Genomic DNA, 27,722 nt, shown 5'->3' with positions numbered 1-27,722 from the left:
ACCTCATTTGGGGGCAGTTTCTATGACAAAACTATATTCCCCCACAGGGACTGAGTCTTATGACTGATTTAATAACAGCTTGGGGTGGGGATTAAGATGTTACAATGTCCTCTTCCCCGTACACATCAACTGTGAGACACATTCTGATCACAGGAATGTTAAAATGTTGGGTGGGAGAGCCAGGCCTCTGACAATCAAGCTATTGTGTCAGTTCTGTTCCCTGGTGAAATGAGCCTGCCTGTCTTGGGGCCAGCAGTCCCAGAGCATCAGTCCCCTGTGCTGCCTAGTCCTCAGGCTCATGGGTGAAGACTGCTTTGAAAAAGCCCAGGGTAAATTCTGTTCTCATGTCCCAGATGCCCAAAGTCCTGCGTGAGGAGGTCTCATCCCAACCTTTTACCAGGGAAGGCTGTGTGTGCCTCCTCCATCGCCAAACCTCTAAACCTACCCCAGCCAGGCAGAAAAGGGGTATGTGGGATGGATGAGACCCTGGAGTGATGAAGCAACTTGGAAACCTTGGAAGCCAGGCTTCCATAATTAGCCTGTCTGTTATGGTCTGTATCTAGATGTCGCCCCAAAACCTCACGCCGTCATAGGTGGAGCTCTTTGGAGGTAGCTGGACCTAGAGTTTGCGATGCTGGGATTAAGGGTGCCCCACCTGATTAGAGTTTAAGGGATGGAAAGAGGGATGTTGTGGTCGCTGCTTGTCATTTGCTGCTTGCTGCCTTGGTGCCTTCTGCCTTCTCTGCCTGCCATCAACTGTTCTCCCTGCCATGTGCACTCTGCCTTGGAGCCAGCCAACTATGGACTGAAATCTCTACAGACTGTGCTACAATAAACCTTTCCTCCTCTAACTTTGGGTGTCGGCTATTTTGTCTCTGCAACGAGAAAGTAACTAAGACACTGTCCCACCAGGGAACGTGCCAGCCCCTTCTGCACTGTCCAACAGTCTCTTCTGGGGCACCCTCCCTCCTCTGTCACCCCCTTCCTCCTACCAATCCCCAACCTGGCTAGATTAGAACCCCTGAGCCATCCTATCCGGATATCATTATGATGAGTGCCTGGTACTGTGGGCCCCTGGAGGATGGGGGTTGCCTCCTTTCTTTTCTTTTTCCTGCTCTATCTCTACCCCGCTGACCCCCTTCCCCATGACTAGCCAGGGGAAATGCTCAGGAAACGGAATGAACACAATCCTTGAGCTCTCGTTTAGTAGCCCAGGTGCCATCCTGGGTCCTGGGCATTCAAAGGGGAATTTGCTCTCAACCTGCTTGTAATAAACTTACAGTGCAAGGCACATAGAGTCAGTCTGGGCCCTGGGTGCTCCGTTGGAGGCAGCTACAGCCGCTCCTGTAAGCTGGAAGGGAGGGAACCTCACTGCAAATGTGTGACTTCACAGAGAGACCTTGAGAGAGGTCCCCTTAAAAAGGAAGACTTGGGACAGTGGGGAAGGTGCCTGAGGTAGAAAGCACAGCATGGATGCAGTGTGCTGACACGATCCAGGCGTGAGAGTGTGAGAAAGGCGGTCCTAGAAGTGAGCACAGTGCGAACGGCAGTGGGGAGAGCACCCAAAGGTCGGAGCCAGGTAGGACTGTGTGGGTTAGAAGGCTAGCTCGGACGATACGCATCTAGCTCCAAGCACAGCTCTACCATTCGGCAGCTCTGTGCTCCCGGGTAAGCGACTTCATCTGCTCGGCTGACTCAGACGAGCACCTCCAGGCAAGGCCTGGATTTCCTAGGAAGTCACCCAGGGGAGTGCTGTCCACCCGGCCCCTCACTCCTCCCTCTCATGAGGGGCTCCCCCAGATCTCAGGGTCCAGAGCACACCAGCCACCGCCAGAAATGCCGGAGCCCACTCAGAAGCTGGACTTTCAAATGCCTTTTGCAGGTTCCTTGCCTGCGCTCTGCTGGCCATGGCTCCTGGCACAAAGGGACCAGTGCATGGATTCTGGGGGAAATCTCAAAATGGTTCCCCAAAAATGCACCGGGAGAAAGTAACAGCACTACCCTGTCCCCCTGGCAAAAGCACCAGGCTCCCCACTGCCTAACCACATCCCCTCTGCCCTGTGATCTCACAGTGTGACCACAGCCCGGCTCCATGCACTCAGCCCTTCCTTGGAGCCAGCAGCTCACCTGTGGCAGGAGCATGAGAGCCCAGTCACGGGCACCCCCTCCCCACCCCGTCACGTCTCCAGGCACACGCGGAGGACTTCCGTCCAGACTGTCAGCGTCTCTGGTTCGCGCCTGTGTTCCCACAATGGCTAGATGGGAAGGCTAAACGAACAGACGCGTGTTGGAAGACTAGACGGAGGGACAAATTGTTCATTCATAGGTCTTACAAGAGCGGGGCCAGCACGGGGTTGGGAGCAGGCTGCAGCCTCCCTGGGTGCCCACATGGCCTTTTGGTGAGGGATGATTCACAGGACCTTGGGCTGGGAGGGATGGCAGTTAGAGATTTGGTTATTCCCTCCCTGGCCTCCAGGCTGGGGGTGAATCACTGAGGACAAATGATACATAGTCCCTTCTCCAGGTTTTCGAAGGTGAGGCTGCCACTACTCATCCTAGATGCCCATTCTGGGGTCTCACCACTTGCAAGATCAAAAAGCTCTTTCTAATATTCAACAGAACTCACCCTTGTGCTGACCTGAAAGCCATTTCTACCCATTCCGTCAACAGTGAGTAAGAAATAATCTGCATCCTGGCCATTAGACAAACAAACAAACAGGCACCTCTTATTCATACTGGCTGGACAGACGACCTTGGAGGGAGTGAGGGCATCATGAGGCTGGCAGTGTCAGCTGAATCCCAGACCCAATATTTACTCCGAGTGAAAGGGCAGTGGCCCAGGTTTCCTCGACTTGGGTTTCCTCTACGCCCAGGGCAGATAACACCTTTCTCCTAGGAAAGGGGGCCATATCATGTGCTGCCTGATCAGGATACTTTTGAGAGCAAGAATGGACGCTATTAATCACAGAGGACCACAGGCCTCAGCTGGGGCCAACCAGGATGTGTGGCCCTCTATACACTGGGCTGTGAGAGGCAAAGAAATAGAGCGGAGCCAAGTTTACAACAAATGCCAGCCATTACTCTTGGTCATACGGTCAGCTGAGCCCTCCTGGGCTTTCCTTCTGGATTTTTTTCTTTATCTGATTCCTTCCCATGTCCCGGTTCAGTAGCTGGCACGGGTGCCACTCTGTCAGCTCACCAAGCCATTCTGCCAGCTTTCAGTGGCACAACTGTTTGTCAGTGCTTAAGTTCTCACTGGTCTCTTTTCTGTCCTGATGTCGATTTACTATACTGATTCATGCTCTGGCCCATGAGACTCAAACAGCTCAAGTGTCTAGCTTTCCAGAACCTAGACATCAGGGGCCAGTTGGGCACAGTCGGGCCAGGCAGTTCAGACGCCCTTGCCACTTTGACAGAGGCTGGATTCTCAGGCTTTCTGCAGAGTTGGGATGCCTCTAGCCTGGCCACATCCTCAGCCACTGTCTGTGTGCAGGGACCGAGGGGTGGTGCTGGCTTGGGGTGGGGTGTTCTCTGTATTCCTCAGGCAGGGGCATAACCCGGAAACGATGAGACAGTTCCTGAGAACACAGCCTAATTTAGAGGTTACTTTGCTGTCTGCAGTTCTGGGGACCCCCAAGAATACTCCCATCCTCCTCCTGCCTGAAAGGCCAGAGAACATTCTCTTTTGGGTTTACTCTCACTGTGATGCTTGCATAACAAGTATGCTTCGGGGTGTATTTTGGGATTCTCTTGCCAGCCGTGTTACTTAGTAATTAGGTCATTTCGGTAAATGATTCGAATCTCAGTAGTTCCCTCACTTGCCAATTGTGAGCCTTAACAGCATCTTTGTGTGAGTTAGAAAACAGCTGTAATGTATAGGCAAGACCAGGGAGGTACACTGTGCTACAGAGCAAGGGTGGCCCTATGGCTTGTGTGCCACAGCTGGGTGTTTGTTATCACTGAAAGCTCTAAAAGGTTCGCCATCACTGCCCTAGAGTTTCAGAGTGCACAGTACAGCCACCACACACAGTGGCCCGGGAATAACAGGGCCTCCCTCCCAGAGCTGTTGTGAGGAGAAAGTGAAACAGTGTATATGGAGTGCTCCTGCCACAGTGGTAACTGGCTATAGTTACCATTTTTAAAAATTATTATTATTATTATTTAAACTTTTCTCATTTCTAACCTTTGGGGTAAGAGCTCAGAAGTGGCCCTGGGCCAGGAGGTTCTGCCCCAGGGGAAACAGCTCCATTTTACCAAGATGACACTTCTACCCACAAAGTGGCCCACAGTCTGGGCTGCAGCGCCGTAGTGGCGAGAGGGATGTGGACACACGGTGTGTGGCCCCACCACGCAGGCCAGGCGGGGCCTCGCAGAAGCAGCCCACGAGAGGCTGGGTAGGGCCCAAGCCTGCCCTGTGCAGAGGCTGTCACGTGGAGCAGTCACTGGTGGGGAGGAAAAGCCCATGCACAATGGAAACTCCTCACAACACAATGTGGAAAAGCAATTTTGAGAGTCGTTTTTACTTTAACTTTGAAGCCAAGGAAAACAGTTGGATTTGCTTTTCTTTGTTGGTCAAAGGAAGAAACTGAGGAGCAGGGCATTGATTGGGCCTGAGCTCCTCTTCAGGCCTAAGAAGAATGGAATCCTGGGGGTTATTTCTCTTGCGATGCAATTAGTTGAATAAATACCAAGAGAGTAAGAGTAAACATGCTCATTACTGCCCATTCAGAACTGCCAAACTAGCAAAGGACGAGGGGGTTGAAATCTTTAAGGAAAATAAATGCCTCGGAGGCCAAAGGCTACAGAGGGAGCATAGCCCTTGGTATGAGGCTGCCTGGCGTTCCAGCTGGGTCAGCTCGGGCCGTACCTGTCCTGTCCGTGTGTCTCTGGCTGCGTCCTTGGGCCTATCTGGGTTTCAGGGACTCCACTGGTCAAACGGGGGAATAACAACCCTTCTGGGTTATCAGGTTCCGAGCACAGTGCTCTGTTCCTTCTGTTCCTTTCTCCTGGGGAGTCAATATGCTCCAAGTCCCAAAAGTCCAGGCCCGGTGGAGATGGAACAGTGGTACCCAGGATGACTGTGCTGCTCCAAGACTGGCCCCACAGCTAGCAGTGTGCCTCTAATCCAGCTACCTGGCACCTTTATGAGCTTCAGTGTCCTCATTTTCAAAATGTGTGTAATCCTAATAACTCATTCTGAACGTGGGAGTAAGTAAATGAGCTGCTATATTCACAAAAGGCCTCGAGAACTCAAAACGCGGCACAAGTTTGGTTTACTTTTTAATCTAATAGTTGCAAGAAATGCTCTTTCCAGATCCTCGCAGTCTATGATCACATATGTCTCTGGCCTCCCTACCATGAGTCAGCTCTGGGGAGGGTGCAAGGATGGCTGGGACCGGGGTAACCAGTGGGCTGCTTCTGGGCTGGGCGGTGCTATAACTATGTGAATTGGGTAGCAGCGGTATTGCTCATGGGGCAACTGTAAGCATTCAAGGAGGTGGTAAAAGTATCCAGCCCACTTCCTGTCCAGTCGTTAGTGCTCCTTCCTGTTAGTCTGCACTGTTACCATTGTTGGGGTCTTCTTGTTATCATGTGGCTACCATGTTATTCCAGTCTCTAATTTCTGAAATCTTCCATGCCACTTACCTACACGGATCCCTCTATTTTGCAGAGGAGGCTCAGCCTTCAGGATCTCAGGGTCAAGGGTAAGAGTTCTCCCAGGAGACTCTGAGAACCCAAGCTTGTGAGGGGCTAGAACTCCACAGTAAACGTTGCAGCCTCCAGGGTCTGAAAGCCGGGCAAGGTTTAGAAATCAACCCTTTTCCTGGAGCCAGGTTGCCTCCCTGGGCCTCTGACAAAGAGGCCAGGGCCCAGTGGTACAGAGGCGCTTGTCACCAGCCACAGCAGGTGAGAAGCCCACGGAAGAAGGCGCAGGCGCAGGCAGGCCCGCCCTAGCCAGGGGCCCGCTCCTCCCTATTGTTCTGGGGCAGGCGTGGCCACCCGCGCGGGAGCGGCCAAAGTGCTTTGGAAACCAGGCAAACACTCCCAAACGCTGCCTGGTTTCCACTGACATCACTTCAGCCCTACCTCCCAGCAGAGCCCCAAACCCAAGCCAGAAGCTCTCAGACACCTCTCTGCCTACCCAAAAGGCCCAAGCAGTCTGTTGGAAGCACACTTGGGCTTTGGCATTCAGGGAAACGGCTCACTCAGCACAGCCCTGTGAAGCACAGGTTCTGCTCTGCGTCTGCACAATGGCTAGCACCAGGTGGAGACCAGGGGCTCCCTGGGGAAGCACCCCAGCAGTCCAGGGCGGATAAACCTTTCAGTCCTGTGCCATGGCTAATACTACAACAGATGAATGTGAAACCGGAAAATGATCGTGTGAATGCTTTTTCTTCTCTTCCTACTCAGCCAGATTAAGCTCATTTTTGTGCAGTCAGTCATAAGAGCTTGAAGGCCTGCGTCCCTCAGACCAGGGATGGGTCTTCGTTGTGCCATCTTTTAGACGTGTGACTTTGGGCAAGTCATTTAGTCTCTCTGAGTCTCAGTTCCCTCCTTTGAGAAACAGAAATAAAAATAGTGTCTACCATCAAAGGACAGTCATGATTACAGGAAAACAGCCCAGGGCCAGGTAGATGGTGGCACTACTCAAAGGCTGTTACTGATTTCCTACTGAATCTGCTCTAGCCCTCCCTGACACGGCTCTGCCCCTCAGGAGTCCCGGTCACGGGCTCCCCAGTTCCTCAGATCCCCCTTTACGGCACTCCCCACGACACTGCAACTGTCGAGTATTTCATTCTGTCAGCAAACATCCGAGCACCTGTGCATTCCAGGCCACATGCTAAGCACTGCACATGGAACCGAGTTCACCCCTGCCCTCACCGAGAACTCCATGGGGCAGATTGACGACAAGGACTCTGGAGGGAGAGGTGGAGAGGTCAGAGTCTTACCTAAGCAGGGAGGGTCTCATGGAGAAGGTGATATTTCAGTAAAGACCTGAAAGAGGCCAGGGTGTGAGCAGTGGAGAGAGGGGCAGACATTCTGTGCAGAGAACAGCAAGAACAAAGGCCCTGGAGCTACAAGGGCCACAGGCCAGTGTGTAGAGGAGCTCGCTGTCTGAGGAGAGAGGACAGGGGGTCTAGGAGACACGAGAGGGGGCAGAGATAGGTCATGGAGGGCCCAAGAGAGTCATTAACCTTCACTCCAAGATGGGGAGCCACTATGGGGTTTTGCATAAAAGCAATCCAATCTGACTTTGGCAAAAGATCCCTCTGGCTGCTGAGTGGAGGACAGGAGGGTGGGGGCAGGGTCAGGAGACCAGTTAGGAAACAACTGCAACAGTCCAGGTGAAAGGTGAAGGGAGGCTGCACCATGGAGATGGCACAGTGGTACCCAGAATGATTGTACCACTCCAAGACCGGCCCCACGGCCAGTTACCTGGCACCTTTTTGAGCTTCAGTTTCCTCATCCTCAAAACGTGCACAATCCTAATAACTAACTCTGAGCGTTGGAGTAAGTAAAGGAGCTGCTATGTCCATGAAAGGTCTCGAGAACTCTAAGCCGGGGGTGGCAGAGCAAGCTGGGAATGTTTCTAGGACGCTGCTATCATAACTTGGTGAATCACATGGGGGATATGAAAGACAAGAAGGAGTTGAGGACCACTTCAAAGTGCTTGACTTGCATAACTAGAATCGAGGTGCCATTTACTCACATAAGAAAAACTGGGAGAAGCAGGTGGGGACGCAGGTATGGTAAAAAACAGGAATAAGTGCACTATGAGATGCCCAGTGGATAGTAAGGAGGAATATGAAAGAAACACTGAGTATACGCGTCTGGAGTCAAACAGAGAACCTATGGGAGTGATCTGTGCCTAAAGTTAATCAGAGCCTGGAGGAGATCTAGAAGGTCAGCAAGACTCTGGAGACATTAAGAAATAAGAACGTGAAGGTGAACCAGCCCAGGAGGCTGAGCAGGAGCAGCCAGGGACCGGAAGCGGACATTTAACGTTGGCCACTGGTGACCTGGCTGGAGAGCCTGGAGTGTGTGTGTGGGGGCAGCGGCTGACAGGGTGGGTTCACCCGGGAATAGGAAGAGAGGAGAGGAGCTTCCTGGAATCCTGAGTGTAGGCAACTTTTAGAGAGGTTTGCCGAAAAGGGGAGCAGGAAAAGAACTGAGCAGGGTTGCGAGGTCAAGAGATTTTCTGGACATTTCAAGAAACAGCACCAGGGATGTAGGCAGTCCGCGATGAGGCAAGAGAGCCAGGACTGTCCTCAAAGGTCCAGAGGAGAAAACAGTACACATCCTCCCTTCCTGCCAGGCCCGTCTAACTCCTTCTGATCCCCCGAGGGTCCGTGTAAAGGTCATTTTCTCAGGGAAGCGCTCGTGACGCCTCCCACTAGATCAGGTCCCTGTGATACCCTCCCAGTACTTGGGGGCCCGTGAGGCTACAGAAGCCCTGTGAAGGCAAGAGCCGGCTCGGTCCTGTTTGCAGCTGTCCCCAGCAGCGTTCGCACTGCCTGCCACACTGTCATGTTCAGTGCATGGCTGGGGAAACGGATGAGTGGCCCAAGAATAGAACAGAAGCACGTCTGCAGACACGTGCCTGTCTTCTGCTCCAGTCTGATTTAACCGCATTGCAATGACTGGACCGTGCAGTCCCTGGCTGTTGCGAATGTTTGGATTTAGGAGAGCTCGGTTGTTTGTTCCTGTTTGGGGCTAACACGGAGACTAGAGCCATGTGACCGGACACATCCTTCCATTGATATCGTCCACTACACACCGAACACGTCCCATACTGTGTCTAGCGAGTCATCAGTTTAACAAACATTTGCCGAGAGCCTGCTCCATGCCATCTTCTGGAGATACCAGGTCAAGTCGAACCCAGGTCCGGCCCCCGCAAAGCTGAACCCACTGCAGGTGCTACACGAGGGCGGCTCGGGCATCAGCAGAGCACAGTGAGCAGATGCAAAGGTCTTAGGCTTTGGGAACGGCGGGGCCACAGCTCTGACCTGCAGACTCCCGGGCCCTCCCTTCTCCGTGTCTCCCCACTTCAGGAGAATCGAATGCACCCTCCCAGAGCTGCATGAGGAGGACTCTGGGCCCGATGAGAAGGAAGGGGTCATGCTGGCACAGGCCGCAGGCAGGGGCGACCTTCACCGGCTCTCCTCTGTTTACTTTCAGGCTTTCACAGGTCCCCTCTGCAGAGAGTCACTACCGCATCGCAAGGACCATGCGGCCACTGTGCGTGACGTGCTGGTGGCTGGGACTGCTGGCCACGCTGGGAGCTGCTGCAGGCCCAGAGGATGGCTTTGAGGGCACGGAGGAGGGCCCACAGAGTGAGTTCATCTACCTGAACAGGTATAAGCGGGCGGGCGAGTCCCCCGACAAGTGCACCTACACCTTCATCGTACCCCAGCAGCGGGTCACCGGCGCCATCTGCGTCAACTCCAAGGAGCCCGAGGTTCTCCTGGAGAACCGCGTGCACAAGCAGGAGCTGGAGCTGCTGAACAGCGAGCTGCTGAAGCAGAAGCGGCAGATTGAGACGCTGCAGCAGCTGGTGGAGGTGGACGGCGGCATCGTGAGCGAGGTGAAGCTGCTGCGCAAGGAGAGCCGCAACATGAACTCGCGCGTCACGCAGCTCTACATGCAGCTCCTGCACGAGATCATCCGGAAGCGGGACAACGCGCTGGAGCTCTCCCAGCTGGAGAACCGGATCCTGAACCAGACGGCCGACATGCTGCAGCTGGCCAGCAAGTACAAAGACCTGGAGCACAAGTACCAGCACCTGGCCACCCTGGCCCACAATCAGTCCGAGGTCATCGCACAGCTCGAGGAGCACTGCCAGAGGGTCCCCGCCGCCAGGCCCGTGCCCCAGCCGCCCCCTGTCACCCCACCCCGGGTGTACCAGCCACCCACTTACAACCGGATCACCAACCAGATCTCCACCAATGAGATCCAGAGTGACCAGAACCTGAAGGTGCTGCCGCCGCCTCTGCCCACCATGCCTGCCCTCACCAGCCTCCCATCCTCCACAGACAAGCCGTCGGGTAAGTTCCTCAGGGAACCTGGCCCATGTGGACCTCTGAGTCAGGCACCGGGTCTCCCCTGGCTGTGACCAAAGTGGGGGAAGAGCCACTGCCAGTTGAGGCCAGGCCGGAGGCTCGAGCAATCTCCTAGTAACCCCTTGGGTCAGCCACTGCAGCCCTTGGGGAGAGACAGGGGGACCATATTGCTTAGAAGGGTACTTGAAGGTAGAACCAAGAAGCAGGAGTCTCAGGAGAAGGCCAGCTTCACAGACTTCTGAAGGAAAGAACAGAGGCCATATTTTGGCAGGCTCTGCATGAGATGCTCAGTATCGGCTGCTAGGATATTGCTGCTGAAGGCTCGTGTGCTATGCAGGGCCTGCAGCTGGCACCCTGTAAATGTCACCCAACAGGCAGTAGGCCAGGGGAGAGTAAAGCGTTGTCACGTTCAAGGTATGTTAAGACGTCACAGGGATCGCAGAATCAGAAGGGTACTTCAGAAGGCCCATGAGTTTCCTACGATTTGCCACTGCCTAGGATTTTCAATGAGGCTTCCATTACTCTTACATACACGTTTCAATCTAAAATACAGTAAAACCATGATGGAGGAGGAATGGGGCCGTGGCAAGTTGGGAAGCTTCACCGAGATGCTGCCCCTGGGTATTTTGGGTATATGACCTTATTAACCCTGTAGCTCCCTGGGTCAAGAAATGTTCTCACAGGCTTGGGATCCTCGGGCTGCACTTGAATTCGGGCCTTGTCACTTTAAAACTTGAGCTGACCCCTCTCTGCTCAAGGATTCTTGGAATCCTCAGCTTTGGGGGTGCTAGGCCAGGAGCTCCCCTGCCAGAGTGCCAGCCCAGCCGGCCCCCTGGAGCTCGGCCTCTCACCCATCCAGGAGGCAACAGCCTTCCAAGTAGGCTCCCGTGTGAGAACCAGATTCTCTCTGCCAAAGCTGTCCATGAGTCTGCTCTAAGTGCCATGGATACCACTTCCCGGGAGAAGCAGGGAGATACAGCCCTTTTACTGAAAATATCCTGTTTCATACTCATTTCTCACTTAAAAAAAAATAACCATCAGTAAGTACCAGGAAGAACAATTTCTTGCTAATTCCGGAGAGGACCTGACCTGGAGGCAGGTTCATGGCCAGTGGTGGCATTTTCCCATGGAGGGCAGCAGGAGAGTTGGCTAGACAGAGGGCAGAGCATGTAGAAGGGAAGATGTGGACTGGGTGTGGGGGTTGAGAGGGGGTTCTTGGAGGAGCCTGACCTGGGTTCAGATCCTGCTTCCTCCACATTAGGCAAGTCACTTTGTCCCTGCGAACTTGTTTCTTCACCCGAAGCTTCAGGTGGGTTCTATTTGAATCTTCTCCTAGCTGCCAGGTCTATGAAATGAAATGCTGTAAAATGTGTGCTTAGCAGAGTGCTGGGCCCATGGTAAGCTATGTCTCCTTTCATCTTGATCTTTTTGTTTGAAAACAAGGACACTGAAATAAACAAACAATCCTTCCTCAGCTGTGACATTCAAGAGCTATTTGCCGTCTGTACCACACCTGCTTTACTTCAGAGGCCCTGAGAGGGCAAGGTGTGTTGTCTCCATGGAATACCCAGAGGGAAAAACTCGAAGGCTCAGCTGAATGTGGTTATAATCCTGACACGAGTCAGGCGGGTCTCAGGGGTTACCCAGCAGATCTCCTCTTACCTAAACATCTCTAGTTTCTAGCTCAGCAACTCCAGGACATTCCTGAGCGTGTAAGACTAAAGATCTGAGTTTGCACCCAGGTCCAATCCCGCTGACTGTTTGCTCATGAGAAAGTTATTTAACTCCTGGGAGTCTCAATTTTCTCTTTGCAGAATGGGGGCAGAGCTATAACCTCACAAGAGTGTCACAGAAATTCTATCAAGCATATAATGTTGTATCATATGGTGTAGCCGACACTGGCTGAGCCCTACTTCACGACAGTCACAATGCTAGACTTGGGGGTGCAGCTGAAAACCACCATCTCTGACTTCCAGGAACTCAGTCTAGTGTGAATGTACCTGGAGTCCATGCAATACCTACCATTTCTGTCCCTAAACCCAGCACATCAGGCTTGACAAAGGAATTCTGTAGAAGGGAGCATCTCGCATGGCCCAAATTGCTAAAACACTGAGAGGACACGGGGCCAGCATAACAGAATTCCTGCAATCGGGAATGCAGTGAACACTAATCTGTCTCCCCACCGTGTTAATACCTCAGTGTATTAAGTACCCTGCAGAGGAGCACATTGGCAGGGGCGGGGGCACTAAGGTGGCTTGGCTGGGTCTGCACAGAGATGGGACTTGTGAGAGTTTACCAGGCAGACCTGGGACCTGGGAGACCACGTTACCAGTAGGCCCTTGATGGAGAGGGGTTTGGGCAAAGACCCAGGAGCATGCCCCTGGCCTTTCGAGTGGTCCAGATTCCTGCCTCGACCTGGTCCCGTGTGAGATACAGCACAGGTAAAAAGTAGTCTGGGGGCTGTGTGACCAAGGCTCCTGCACTCATCGGCCCTCTCCCAGTTAAGGAAGTACATGGCATGGAAAGAATGACCAAGGTTACATTGTGGAAATATCTTTTCCTTTAAAGCGTTCCCCCCAGATGCTGATACTTGATCATTAGTGGCAGGTCTCTTGTGGCCCATCTCACCACTGAGCTCCCACACAGACAGGGATGGGAGGAGGGGAGGTCTGTAAGAAAGTCTTCCCCCTTCCTGGGTTGCACTAAATTGGGAGAAAAAGCAGATGGCCTCGCTCTACTGAGCATGAGCCCAGCCAACGGCAGAGAGCTCTTATCAGGCCTCTTCTGAGCTGGACAGGCTCTGGTCTTGGAAGACAAAACCCTCTCTGTGCTCTCCCAGGAGCCTTTATTCCCGGGACATCACTCCTAAACACCTTTGAAATGAAGCACTTTTGCACCCAGGCCCTGGCAGCCTCTCAGCCTTTCATCTAGCAACCCTAGAGCCATCGCTCGGTTCCCCATTGTTTGAACTTCTTAGCCCACAGCATGCCCTTCCCCAGGGGGACGAAGGCGGCCAGGCCCCTTATCTGAAGTAGCACTCTGGTACTCACTGCCTACACCACAGCCAGATAGTGACAGGCTGGCCCCAGGCCAGTGGGGCCTGCTTGGTGGTGGTGGTGGGGAACAGGGACAGGAAAGGCCTCCTGGTTTCCCACCCAGGCTCTGATCTGTCTGTCTCTGGGCTGGCCAGACTGGGGACATCTTGTTTCGGGTGATGTTTGTGATGAGGCCAGAGTTCTATCCTCATGGGTCCTGCTGTTGCTGTTGAAGAGGAGAGCCACAGGGGCTCCCTGAGAGGCAAAGGAAAAGACAGGTAGTCTCTGAGCTCACCCCAGGCAGACCCACCACACCAGGCTCCTGTCACAGCGCCTGTCCTAGAGACAGAGTAGGAAGAACGCATAGCGTGCCATTAGCTGTACATCGAGGCTTTGTTGGAAATGCATCTTTAAAAGCCAGCAGGAGTGGGAACTTGTAGCCATTTAGCTGTTTTCTCCGTTGAGAAAGAGAACATGGCCAGTTTCTTAGGGGATAAAGGAGGAGTCATAAAATCATAAACTAGTAGCACTCTTAGGACCCCACAGATCCCCTAGCATAGCCTTCCTATCACTGAGCCTGTGCAAGCTGAGATTGGTCCTTGGATTTGTAGCTTACAGGATACTGAGATTCAGAGAGGCCACATAAGTCAACCAAGATGACACAGCTAGTACCTGACTCAGTTGAGGCTCAAACTCTTCCCCACTCTGGAATTCTGCACATTTCCATGGAGAGGCTGGAGGGAAACTGGGATGAAAATCACTCTGAGTGTCTGGCTTGGCACCCGCTGCTAGGGACCTGATCTTCAGTCACTGTTTCATGGTACTGGGTTCTAAGCAGCCACCTGAAAAAAGTCTGGGAACCGCTGACAGAAGTGTGACAGCACAGACCCTGCTGTTGCATGGCCACCCAGGACATGCAACCCTCCCTCAGTCTGCGGGACACAAAGTGTTCCACGGAAGGCACTATCCTGACTCCTAGAAGGCTGTGGGCTTGGTTTAATGTCTACCCAGTCTTGACACATTGCTGAGGTTGCTTCAAGGCAGAACCAACCCTGATGTCCCAGTATCTTTCAAGGTTAGCTCTCCATCTACAAAATCTCTAGCTGTGATCTTTCTTTGGGTGCCACCCTGCTTCGCTGATAACACAAGGCACATGTGGAAACATACTTTCCCTCCCTCACTACAAGTACCAGTAGTTGGGGACTCAAACATTTACATGGAGTGTTTCCCTGGGTAGATTTTTCTCCCCTGTATTCAGTAGGAAATACGTATAGTAGACAGTGATTCCCCAGCACAGCAGTAAGTTCACAGTAGAGAATAAAGTCTATGATCCTGAGATTCCCATTCTTCCTGGGGGACAGGCAAGCCTCAGTCCAGGCAAAAGATGCCGGTCCTAGGGGCAGGTGGATCAGCCGTAGCAGCCTGGGCTCCCAGGCCTGAGCTGGGAGAGGTGCAATGCTTAGGGTGAGGCGGGTGATTGGGGCTGCCCTGATTCAGATACCACTCTTAAGACTGCAGTGGCAGAGGAGAAAGCCACACAGGTCTCCTGGCTCTGGAGTGTGCTCTGTTGCCACCGTACCACACTTTCTTTTTTCTAAAATGATTTGTTAAACAAAATAGGATTCCCAAATTCTCCGCAAACTACGTAATACAGTAATGTTTCAAAGAGCATTCATTAGGTTAGCATCTTCCCAAACAAAAGCCACTCAAGAAGAACAGTTCTGGGAGACAGTCTTCCTCCTAGCTCTGCTTTCCTTCCTCCTCTCCAGTTGGAGAATGGATCAGAAAGAGCTTTTGAGTGTGATGGAAAGCTATCCCTCCATGCCTTGGGCTGTTTTCCAAGGATGACAGTAGGCTAAATGCCCTTTTGCAGCCACAGGAGATTATTGGTTTGTTACTGTCCGAAGCCTGGAGATCTGGAATCTCACAGCCTAGAAATCCCAACAGTTTGCACTTGGCAAACTGGAAGTAATGGGGAAAATCCTGGAGATTGGTCATCGGTGGCCAGCTTGCTTGTCACACAAATGGGACACTGTGGCCATTTACATAGCAGACTATAATATAACCATGAAAGGCCATGAGAAACTTTCTTAAAAAACAAAGAAAACAAAATTAAATTAGCACCACACTGCTGAATGTCTAAGCCATTGCTGGTTGTTGGAGCCAGTGGCCAGGTCACTCCTGTAAAAGTAACGGAGCACACCCGCCTGTGTTTCCTACCCACATCAGGGAAGGATGCAAGCTTTGGCCACCTGCTTATGGAACACTGGAGACAGTGCCCGATCCCCAAATCACCCCGCCTCAGCTTCAGCCCTTTCTGAGGAGAATGTAGATGGAGACTATGTTGAAAATAAGCTGATGGTTCATGCTCTGTATCTGAAGATGAGCTGATGGAGCTGTACAACCTAGGGTAATTTTACGTTACCTTTTAAAAAATTGAGTAAGTGATGCTCCCTTAATAGATTTTAAAAAATATAATAAATTAAAATTACTGTTCATACAGAGAAAAATTCTGCTAAGGAAATAGAATTGTAGTTTAAATGATAAATACATTAGTTTTACTTGAATTTCTAAATGTTGACATTTCTAAGTGTTAAGTATTTTAGGTGGTATTTCTAGGGTAACTTCCCAAAGCACGGAAGGTTCAACCATCTGGCACTGTCTCGACTACCACAAGTTGGCTCCTACAGCAGACGGCCCAGGCTTCCACACACAGTAGGATTGCTTTGCCAGGGTTTGGTCTGGATACTGGTGATACCTGCTGTAGGGCCCCTGTTTCCCGAGGGTCCCCAGCCAGAAAGGACAGAATGAGCGCTGCTGGGAGAATGGAGCTCACGCTGGTAAGAAGACAGCAGGTGGAAAGGCAGCTGGAGGGCTGAGCGACTCGGCGCCAGTTTGTGATGGGAGCATCAGCACACGCTGAGATTGTACCCACCCTGAGACTGTACCTACCCCAAAGGAGCCCCAGAGGAGTCTATTGGGGAGACAGAATCCCAGTAACCCTAACACAGCAGGGTGACCGCAGCACAGAGCACAGGAAGAACTTAGGCACACCTGAGCTCCAAACTCGACACCCCCGCCCGCCCGCCTACACTTGCCAGGTGTGAGATTTCTCTGAGCTGCCTCATCACTACAGGGACTTATGAGGATACAATGAAACAGCATGTGACAGGTAAAGGCTCTTGATATATAGTCATCGTTTGCCAAATTCCAGCACAGATAAACACGTAAGGCATTTGGGGAACCGCAGGCAGGATTAAGCAGCTCTTCTGGGGATAGGAAAGGCTTCCTGGAGGGAACAAGATATGATCCTGGAGCACTGCCAGCAAGTGCCAGAAAACTGCAAATACCAGGCTTGGTGCTGACAAATGTCCTGTCTTCAGAAAGAGAAAAGGGACGGGATGCTGCAAATTAAATACCAATTGGCTTGTGGTTGAGCCCCAGAAAATGATCGGCCAGAGCATAATGAGGGGTGGGGTTTGTGAGCATTTAGAAGATGGAAAGGTGACGAAAGGTTCTTTAAGAAGCCAGGGAAACTGACCCCCTGCCTTGGAAAGGGTTGATAGGTGGGTCAACTACTGGACCATCAACCACTTACTAGTCCGGCACCTCTGGGTTGTAATCCTGGGTCCGATAAGTTCTTCCATGATGCGCCTCCCCTGAACTGCGAGCCCTGGGCATCCTTGTGAATGTTCCCTGGGAGACTCTGTGTACTGCCCACTTCCAGGTCCAGTGACCTCTTCACTCGGGCAGCCCGGAGCACTACTGATCATTGTCCCCACCAGTCCCAGAGCCCCAGGGCTCCACTCCTACCCAGCCCCGAAGCCCTGGCGAGCTGGTCATCTCTGCGCAGTGACACCACCACTGCCCTTCCAGCCTAGCCTCTTTTCTTCCTTTTTTGAAATAGCCTCTTTCTTGAGTTGTTTCCTCTCCTGCACAGATCCTGCTCGAAACCAAGCAGGGGCACACGTGCCTCTCAGAGCGGCCTCTGCAAAGTGATACTGAGGTATCTGTTCATCCTGAGGTCAAATGGCACAAACAGAACCCCTCCAAGGCCTTCGTGGGCCCTAAAAGCTCCTGGGAGGCCTCAAATTGTATCAAATTCACTGAAGTACCTCCATCTCACACATAATATGTATAATAAGTTTTACTGTACAGTTAGGATTTGAATAATTTTGCTTTTGAAATTATTTGGCTAAGAGTAACTCAATTAATTTACGGTTGGCTCTGATTTCTCAGCAAACATCAGGTGTATTCTGGAATTCCTGGGGAGTGAGAAAAATCTAACCTACAAACTGTGTTCAAAAGTAGTAATATTTTTATGAAGGCTAAATTTAACAATTAATGAACTTGACAAGATGTTACACTTTGTAGAAATTTAATTATACACCAATAAATTCCAATTTTATAGCTCTCCTTTCATATTTTAGAGCCAGTAAGTTTTACTGAGGCCTCAAACATTTTCATAAACTCCTGAAAAGCTCACTGACCCAAGGCACTGTGCCTGAGGATGAAAGTGGCTTGAAGAACAGCAGGAGCGTTTGGGTCCTTTCCCTGGAATGACTGGAAGTAATGTTCATGTGGATTCCAAGGCTCTGCAGAAACTAGAGGTGCCTTTAGGAACATACAAGCTATTCCTGTGTTTGGGCCATGGCTCTGTGTTCAGGTTTGCTAGAGTAGTGACTGATACAGAATATATGTGTCCACAAGCAAATTATTATTTCACCACGCTTCTGGATAAATGAGACTGGAGATCAGACCTGACTGGTCCCCGTGGAGCCGGCCCATGGACCGCTCAGATGCTGACCAGGGTGGGACTCACACCTAAGCAGTCTGCCTGTTCTGCCACTCAGATGGATAAATTCGAGTAGGAAATATCAGATCCATTTTTAACAACCAGTCACTTCTGTTGGAAAATGTTTCACAGAGTGATGAAAACAGTCTTTAGAGACAGGCTGTCGGTGAGAATACTCAAGTACCACACATCGTCCTCATGTAAAAGCAGGTGGCTTGGTGACACAGGAGTCCATCCCCAGGGCCCACAGTAGGGACTGAAACATTCACAGGAGCAGCTTCCGGGGGCATCCAGGCCACAGGGGTCTCTACACAGCCTCAGGTAGCTGAGTCCTGAAGCTTAGGACCAGGCTTAGGGGATGTAGAGCCCCCAATCGTCTCTGCACATCTGGAGTGCAGCCAGGGAGGACAGCCCTGCTGCCCACGAGGGCCCAGTTCCATTTCCCCACTCCCCAACCTCAGAAGAGGTGCGGCCGCCTTGGTCAGACATTCACCAAGCTACCTCAAGGTTGCAGGGGGTAGGGTAGACTGAAAGCCGCTGCATGAGCCCACTTCAACACTGGGTCCTAAATTGGGGAGGGCAAGGCAGAGAGCGGAAACAAAAGAGGAAGTTATACTCCAGGCTGACCAGGCCACTCGCTCCCGCTCACCTTCACCAGAAAGGCCCTGTCTAGAGGCTGCCCACAGGTGATTTGTGGCGTTCTGGGAGGCTGTGTGCTCTGTGTGCTTGATGCCTCTGTCAAGAATCCCAGGGAGGGGCCGGGATTTAGCTCAGTGGTGCTGTGCCTGCCTCACAAGCTCAAGGTCCTGAGTTCGATCCCTGGCACCCCCCCCCAAAAAAAAACCCCACAAAGAATCCCAGAGAGCAGGGAGCGGGTGCAAGGGGACTTTGACAACCAACCAGATCACTTCCAACACTTCCCAGAACTGGTACCAGGGTCCAAGGGCCTGAGCCCAGCACATTTTATGCTCCCAAGGGCCAGAATCTCACCCCATCCCCCAGGCTCCTGGTCCTACGCACCTTTCATGCCCCTCTGAGAAGCATAGTTTCAGATCGCCATGGTGGCTGTACCGCTGTTCACGTGGAACATTCCGGCTGTGGTGTAAATGTGGTCTTTATAGAGGTGAGGTTGGGGCACTCAGGATGCTTTGGGCCTAGGTGCCGCTGAGTTAGTGTTGGCCTGGTGCTATGGGCAGTGCCGCCACTCAGAAGGGAAGCCAAGGTAAACACCGCCCGGGTGCTTGCCCCATGCCAAGGGAAGCACTTTGCCCACTGCATATTGAAAATCCAGCTTCGCTAGCAAAAAAGATTTCCATTCTTTATTTCAGTATATCTTTGTGGCCATCATGGAAATTCTGCCTTTTAAAGTATGACTTCTGTGGAAAATATCTATTAGTAAATAACCTTATATTTAGTTTTGGAAATTAAATAATACAAACAGTAACTTGTGGCTGGGGGAGCGGGATGAACAGCATCCAACAAGTCAGCCTTCGTGTACCAAAGGAGGGGGAAGAAAGAGATTTTTCTGAGCACCTGCTCTGGCTGGATTCTGTAGAGTTCTGTGCTCACCTTGTTTTACAAGTGCGCTCTCCTTGTTTTACAGCAGAAACTGAGGCTTGGAGGGCCAGGGAGGAACCCGCCCCAAGTCACCCTGTGAGTGGGTGAGGGCACCGAGATTCGAGCTGAGGGCTCTGACTCTGTACGTTCTTTCCCTGTGCCAACCCCCTGTAGCCAGGGGTCCCTAATCAAAGTTGGCTCCCTCACTTGGCCTTCATGGTGGCATTATCTGTCTATAACAAGGATAGATTCATCACTGCATTATTTTTATGTTCTAGTTACAGATTTTTTCACCAAGTCAGCCTGTTTTGACTAAGCTATTGCAATAGAGTCACACAATCATTTTCCAGCTGCCAATTTTTCGATGCAACCTATGTTTTAGACTAATTTTCATCTGCCATTTATGTGTCTTACCTTCCCCACTAGTCCCTTTGGTGTAAGAAAAGCAAATGCATTTGAATGCAGGAGATTAGGTAGAGGTCTACGAAAGCTTCAGAGGAAAAAGGAGGCATCGTTCTTGATGGAAGCTGGCAGACTCCAGGGCCATGGGACGTGCAGGGATGTGTGCAGGGTGTTCTAACAGCAGGAAATGCTTAGCACTTCCATACTATTTTATATCTACACCATAATTCTAGAAGTCCTTAAAGAACGACCAGATGCCCCCCGCAAAGAAAAGGAGAAAAGAAAACTTCCAAGTCACAAGACATTAAAATAACTGAAAAATGGTTCAAGAACACCAAGCAATAGACATAGGAAAAAAAAAAACAAACAACAAAACAAGTCATCAATACAGATTAAACAAGAGATTTTACATCTTGACCAAGAGGAATTGTAAATTTTTAATTTTTTTAAACCTAAATGATTGGCAGATTAAAAGAGTAAAATTTAAGAAACAGTCCTCAGGACACAGAGATCCTGATCCTCTCTCTGTATACTCTGGTTGGGAAAAGGAAGAGTGCTCTAGAGTGTGGGCACTGGGCCACAGAGACCACCTGGGGGCACAGGCCTGCCTGCCTCTCACTGGCCATGTGGCCTCAAGGTAGCTCCCAATGTCCCCAGGCTCCACTTTCCTAATCTGCAAAGTGGGGAGACCACTGCCACCCCACAGGGTGTCAGGACGAGGGGTGGGAATACCCAGGAAGGGCTCGCTATGAGCGATGCTCAGTACATTACTGCTACTGTCATTATTACCTCTTCAGAGAGGCCACTCTGACAGCTAGGGGTTCATAACCTGGGGCCTGAGGCTCCATCTGCCTTCCAAAACTCTTTACAAAACTGGATGAGTCTGTGTAAATTCTTAAAGGAACTGGAGGCCCCAAAACATTTTTAAACAACTGCTTTTTAAAAACAGTTCCTTTCTAGGAATGCCGAAGGTAACTGAAACGATCAACGGTACCCATTAAGGCAGGCTGAGTGATAAGGCTGACCGGCCACCTTCCCAGCTGCCTCCAAAGCCTCCACATATGGTGCCCTTTCGGGACAGCCCCTCCACCTGATGATCCCCAGGAGCCTGGTGACTTGCTTTCAGTGGTGTCCATCTGCAGGCTACTGCCGGATCTTTGGTCACCAGCACTCACATCAAACGGCCCCTCCTGCGCTGCCGCCCTCAGGAAGAACTGGGAGCCTCCTACACCCACCGTGCTCTGCTCCAGCTGTCGGGGACAGACTCCCATTCTACGCCTCAGTCCTTGGGGCTCAAGCCAAAAACAACCAAAAGCTTTCTCTCCTTCCTGAATGTTTTTCCTGGAGATCTGGGCCGCCCCTTCCCCAAGATGGATACCAAGTGGGGCCACAGGCAGAAAGGAGAAACAGGGAAGGAAGGAGGAAAAGAAGGGAGAGAGGGAGGCAAATGAAGGGAGGAGCCTGCAGTTGACTGACAGAGTAGCAAGGCAGCTCCTGCCTTCCTGTCAGGCTCTATGGGGGCTCATACATGGCTACACGATCTCAGGAGAGCCCCTGAGAAGTCTAACAAGAACCCAAACTCAAACCTTGCCTGTATAAACCATCACACGTGGAGGAGGTGAGCCCAGCCACCAGCCAGGGGGGCGGCTGAGAAGCTGGAGCCGAGTGTGAAAAAAGCTGAGTGTGCCTGCCACAGCTGGTCCTGTCTGCAACACACAGGGAGGAGACGGGACCCTCCAGGGCCCGGAGCTGAGGGAGGGCTGGTGAGGCCAGCTCTCTCTCTCTCACTGACCGTCAGGGCAGCCCTCCCCTCCCCTGGGCTTCAGGGCCCAGTGCAGCCCCTGTGGGGTCTGGAACTCAGTAGTTGTTGAATGAACACAGAAATTAACAGAGCAAGATGGCGTTTTCTTAGCATTACGGATCTTCACCCTTCTCAGTCTGGAGAATATTTTGAAGAGACTGAAGCAAAATGTGCTGATTTTATTATTTTAAACTGTATGGTTGAATGAGTAGGCTTTGAAACCCTTTTGAAAGTTCCTCAGATCAATAAGAAAGACCCCAGCTTGTCCGCATGCTGGTGACTCAAGTCTGTACATTCTTGCTGATGTGACTCAGTCAGAACATAGGAAACCGCGGGGAAGGCTGGGTGCCATGAGTGAAGGAACTGAAAGACCCATGGCAGTTGTTCAGACTCCTAGAGCCCCTCTGGTCTCCGTTTCAGGGAGCCATGCTTTGTGTGTCCTTGAAGCTCAGGGACCTGCCTACAGAATGACCTCTGAATGCAGGGGCTCTGAGCATCTGGCCACAGTGCCACAGTTTTCCTTTGGAAAACACACAGATTGAGCTGAAAGGAATTGGGCCCCCAAAAGACACTTGGGGACCACTGTATGACTCCCAGAAACATCCTGGCTGCACAGCCGGGCTCTGGGTCCAGCCTGGGCCTTGTGACCCTTTGGAAGGTCATTTACCAGAAACTGTGGCACCTCACAGAGCGCTATTGCGGGAGAGGCAGGAGTGGAGCAGGCTGAGGTGTGCCTCATGAGAGCAGTCGGGGGAAGCCCATCCTGGCTGGGGGAGCAAAGCCTCCAACTCACACGGCGCTGTGGGCGCTGCCATCTTAGTAGGCTCACACCTCTTCTTTCCAATAGAACTAATGTTTAAAAAACTCACTCCATGAACATCCGATAAGCGATCTGTAATCCTGACAACCTTGAGCGAGGTAAGCATAATCTGTTCTACAAACAAGGGAGACTGAGGGCTAGATGTGAGAGAGCTGGCCCAAGGACACCCCACGGAGTAAGAGCAGAAACTGGGTGTGGAGTCCAAGCATCTTGACCCTTGACCTGGGCTCTTGATCTTGTATCTATCATTTCTCAAACTTGCAGAACAAAAGTGAGTTCCTTCAAACTCCAGGCCCAGCTCTGGCCCAGCCGGGGCCTTGTGGTTCCACACTAGCGCCCTGCCAGAGGCTGTGCTATCTGGGAGACAGGCGGGGTGTGGCCTGGCAACAGGCAGCATGTGACACGTACACGTCTGTCCCCAGGCCCGTGGAGAGACTGCCTGCAGGCCCTGGAGGACGGCCACGACACCAGCTCCATCTACCTGGTGAAGCCTGAGAATACTAATCGCCTGATGCAGGTGTGGTGTGACCAGAGACACGACCCTGGCGGCTGGACAGTCATCCAGAGGCGCCTGGATGGCTCTGTCAACTTCTTCAGGAACTGGGAGACATACAAGGTGAGACCCAGCGGGGCCTGTCTGTGCTATAACTGGCCCACACCACGCCGAGAAGGACTAGGACAAGGGCATTTTTGCAAATCCACCTGGGTGGGGAGGACAGGCTCCTTCCCTGTCTGCTGCCAGACAGCAGCTCAGAGTCTGGACCACCGAGGTCCCACAGGATGGGGAGGGGGCCCCTCGCTGCAGCTGGAGGGTGGGCAGCATCTTACTCCCAGACGAGTTCCTATGGGAGAGACCTGTTCCCGAAGCCCAGAAGGGCATGTTCTGAGGCTCCTGGGCCTTGAGAGGCTCCCCCAAAGGGCCCACATGGGAGTGTAATAATACCTGGGTCCTAACTGCAGGGCCCACCCTCTGGGCTGCCCATTTCCCAGGGCACTGCATTGCTCATTCCTGCAGTAGGAAAGGCTGCCAGGGCTCAGCTGCACATCACCCCTCCTCGGAACACAGATGGCGCTAAGGTGGCCTGAGCAGTTTGGTCACGAGGCACCTGCCACGTGTCAGACACCACGCAGGGCTCTTGACCGTGACCTCATTGGGGAGGGTACTACTGGTAGGTGGGAAGAGGAAGTCCCTCGCTTGTGGCTGCACAGCTGCAATGCGTCCAAGAAACGGCTGCAGCTCAGACCCCTGACCCCAAAGCCACCACTCGCGTTACTGTTAGCCACGGTGCCTCCACACACGGCTCTGTCGCGCCCCCTCTTGGTCTCCTTCCTTCCTCGTTGTCCCCTAGCCCACTTCCTGACCAGCCTGTGTCTCTGCTTGCTTCTCCACCTCCTAACTGCGGGCTCCTGGAGACTCTTCCACATTCCTCTCTCGCGGAGCAGTACGGCCCAGCACCAAGACCGTACCTTAGCTCGAATGGCGCACCCATTCTAGGAGGATGATGACAGCACCTCACTCGTAAGAGTTTGTGTGAGGACTAATAAAGAACCCAGGGAAAGTTCTCAACAGAGTGCAGGCACACAATAAAGTGCTCACTACACAGTAGTGACTATCACTATGCACACATCCACGTACTCACAAGACGCTGGCAGCCGTTACTCAGATGATGACCGCCAAAACGACATGTTAAAAGGACTGACAAAACCACTCGGTTTCCGACCTCGAAGGGAGCCCAGGGGGGACATGCCGGTTACAGCTCACATCTGTCAGGTGTGGTGGAGATGGCATGGCACGTCCCCAGAGGAGGAAGCTGAGGCTCAGGGAGGCGAGGGCTCTGCCCGAGAAATGCTGGCCACATGCCTTTTCCGTGCCAGGCTTCGAGTGACCACGTCACATGCCCTCCTGCAGCAGCCTGTGGGGATGGCACGGAGGAGGCACTCTCTGTATGTTTGAATGACATGTGACTGAGGGTCAGGAAGGCAGAGCCATTAAGTGAGGGAGTGGGGACAGAGCCAGGCCTACCTGTGTTCTGCTTATTTCCCAGGCTGTTCTACTGGGGCGAGTGTCTTGGTGCTGCGACACTGGTCGGGCCCCTGCAGGCTCCACACTCATGCTCTCCCTGGTCTTCCCCAGCAAGGGTTTGGGAATATTGACGGTGAATACTGGCTGGGCCTGGAGAACATTTACTGGCTGACGAACCAAGGCAACTACAAACTGCTGGTGACCATGGAGGACTGGTCGGGCCGCAAGGTCTTTGCAGAATACGCCAGCTTCCGTGTGGAGCCAGAGAGCGAGTATTACAAGCTGCGGCTGGGGCGCTACCATGGCAATGCAGGTGACTCCTTCACCTGGCACAATGGCAAGCAATTCACCACCCTTGACAGAGACCACGATGTCTACACAGGTATGAAGACTGGAGTCTAACCCGGGTTTGGGGTAGTGAAAAGGGGTCATCCAAAGCCGAGCCCCTCGCTTCAGGGTGTGGGTACAGACAGGCCGAGGGTAATATGCCAAGCTGTCTGAACTTGTTTCCAACTCTCGAAGGGCCCTTCCTTGCCCTGCCCACTGCTGTCGGATCTCCTTTTCAAAGTTGGGTCACAATGGCTTTTACAAAAAGCGAAAGACAGAGCTGTGTACAAATCATATACATATATGAGGGCCACTTGAGCCAGCCCTACTGTGCCCTCTCACCACCGCTCTGTCGGAGGCACACGGCCCACTGGACTCCAGGCCTATCCCTGAGTTCGAAAGCTATATCCTCAACCCACTGCATAATTTCCCTGGAGGCTTCCACATCTGAAAGTAAGAATAACATGTGTACATAGGACAGGGAGAGGGTTAGAGGGAAGGTACCTCAAGTGCCTTGTCTAGGACTTGGGCTTGGCACACAGTGACAGCTCTGTTCACAATCACTGCTATTAGCATTTAATGTTAATGCAACGCTATAAGGAAGCTGTTAGAAGGAAAACAGATAGGAGCGATGAATGACTTGTCCAAGACCATGGAGCTCAAACCCAGGACTTTACTAAGACGTCCTTATCAGATGAAAAGCAGGGGAGAACACAGAACACTATAAGATGCATACACAGGGCCTGGCCCAAGGTGTAGACATCAGCCTTGCCCTGGGTGGACACCTCCCAAGGTCCCACACTGATTTCCTGACACAGGGGCCTCTGGCGATGGATGCAGATGTTGGCAAAGTCAGGCCAAGCCTGAGTCTGCTCCGCTGGGTGGGCCTGACCCCTCCTGCACAGTCTCCTGTTTGGTCCTGGTCTGAACAAGCTCCCCCAACTCACTGTGGAGAAGCAAGCTCTGCAGACTGTCCCAGAAATGACCTGTGCCTCACTCCAGGTCCCCAGGGCAAGTACACTCCCACACTTCTTCTTCCTCTTTTTTTTTTTGGTATCGGGAATCGAACTCAGGACCTCGCGCTTTTGTGGCAAGTGGCGGAACTACTGAGCTAAATCCCCGGCCCAACTCCCACACTCTTGTGGACACTTCTCCCAACATCAGGGGATAGGTAGGATGGGACCCACCCATCCTCACACCACACAGACAGCTCTGTGCACTCACTGACACTAAACTGACCCTGCTGGAAGGGACCCCGAGGAGGAGCAGTGCTCACTCCATGGCAGGAGGTCTCTGGTTGGGGCTGCTGAGGCTTCCAGGAGAGCTGGGCAGCAGGAGGGCCCTCAGTACTCATCAGACCCTGGGACACCATGGAGGGGCTGCGGCAGCACTTCTTGAGGGCCACCATGGGGAGCAGAGATGAGAGCACTCCGTAACTTAAGGCTCTCAGATGGGTTCCTGGCCCTGATGTGTGGGGCAAACAGGACTCTGACCGTGGTGTGCCAAGGACTCGCCCTGCCTCTTGGTGTCTGTGGCCTTGAGTCATGGCCCAGAAGGAGCCCCCCCAACCTCTGGGAAACCTCAACTTTCTGCTTCAGACTGCCTGTGAGCTCCTCACCCCAGCCCACGGCCTTGGCTCCTTGGATGAGGCCGCCCCTCCCTGAGGAAGAGGTCCCCCCTCCCACGCTCCCCAATGCAGCCCACGTGACTGTGGCTCCTCTTGGGCCTTTCGCCTGGGGAGCGATGTCCCTGCACGCTTGCTCACACCTTGCCCACGCATCTCATTGTTCCGAACTGCTTGTCCTTGGCAGCAAAGCTCAGCATGATATGATAATGCCAAGAGTTTCATGGAAATAGTCTCCTTTTATGAAATGACACAAAAAGTTATTTGGATGGAGTATAGGCTGGGGAAGAAAAGAGGGGTATTTCTTCTTGAATACTTCTTTTATCATTATAAAAAGACTCTTGATCCAGTTCTTTCAACTCTTAAAAATTCCTGTGAAGAACTCCTTTCCCTCCCTCCCCCGCCAGCCCATCTCCATTTTCTGCAGAACCTACAGTGAGGACCGCTCTGCTCCTGCTGCAGGATTCCTCTGGAGGAGGCTGGGCTGAGAGTGAAACACTGGCCCTCATTGCATCCTCGCAGTGGCCCGTCCTATGCCATAGGCATTATTTTCGCCTTACATTTACAGATAAGAATGCAGTGTCTGGGAGAGGTTAAGCCACTTGTCTGCGCTCTTATAGCTAGCTGGTTGCAAAGCTGAGCCTCAGAGGCAGGTCCGAGCAGGGCTATAGCCTGGCTTTGACCTCTGCTGTAGAGGGTCCGTTTTTCTGGTGGTCTTGCTCAGAAGGCCTCCCACCGAGGGTTTGGGGGAGACCCTAGCACCTGCCCAGACACCTGCTCACTCTCTTCTCTCTCCTGTAGGAAACTGCGCTCACTACCAGAAGGGAGGCTGGTGGTATAACGCCTGTGCCCACTCCAACCTCAACGGGGTCTGGTACCGTGGGGGTCATTATCGAAGCCGCTACCAGGATGGGGTCTACTGGGCTGAATTCCGAGGAGGCTCCTACTCACTCAAGAAAGTGGTGATGATGATCCGGCCCAACCCTAACACCTTCCACTAAACCTGCTCCCCTCCTGACCTTGCGTGGCCATCTCCAGGAGCCCGCCCCGGCCGCGCAGGCCCAGCACAATGAGCAAGTCCTCGCTGGTTCTTTCTGGGGCTGGGAGGACTAGGCCCCCTGGATTCTGTTTTCCCAAGTCACTGTGCCAGATGATGGAAGTGAACTCATACAGTGTCCTCTGTCCCTCCTACTTTTCTTCACACCCAGAAGCCCCTCATGTTTCCAGAACAGGACAGGACTGCTGACAACTTTGTTTAAAAAAAAAAAAAAAAAAAA

General features: G+C 52.4%; 2 protein-coding genes across 15 annotated transcripts in view; one reads left to right on the top strand and one right to left on the bottom strand.

Moving 5' to 3' along the window:
• Ralgps1 (Ral GEF with PH domain and SH3 binding motif 1) overlaps positions 1–27,722 on the bottom strand; it is a 250,289-nt gene that overhangs the window by 84,643 nt on the left and 137,924 nt on the right. The gene's annotated exons all lie outside the window — the stretch shown is intronic.
• Angptl2 (angiopoietin like 2) overlaps positions 1–27,722 on the top strand; it is a 31,533-nt gene extending 3,811 nt beyond the window's left edge. Inside the window, exons 2-5 of the mRNA XM_010613568.2 lie at positions 9,181–10,046; positions 22,894–23,087; positions 24,606–24,876; positions 27,247–27,722. Of these exons, the coding sequence (XP_010611870.1) occupies positions 9,230–10,046; positions 22,894–23,087; positions 24,606–24,876; positions 27,247–27,446 (1,482 nt within the window). The 5' untranslated portion in view covers positions 9,181–9,229 and the 3' untranslated portion in view covers positions 27,447–27,722. The remainder of the gene's footprint in view (positions 1–9,180; positions 10,047–22,893; positions 23,088–24,605; positions 24,877–27,246) is intronic.

The sequence above is a fragment of the Fukomys damarensis genome, unplaced genomic scaffold (genome assembly GCF_012274545.1).
Source record: "Fukomys damarensis isolate Sample0158 unplaced genomic scaffold, DMR_v1.0_HiC HiC_scaffold_36, whole genome shotgun sequence".
NCBI lineage: Eukaryota > Metazoa > Chordata > Mammalia > Rodentia > Bathyergidae > Fukomys > Fukomys damarensis.
Note: the sequence above shows the minus strand (reverse complement) of the source record. Positions and strands in the feature narration are given on the sequence as shown.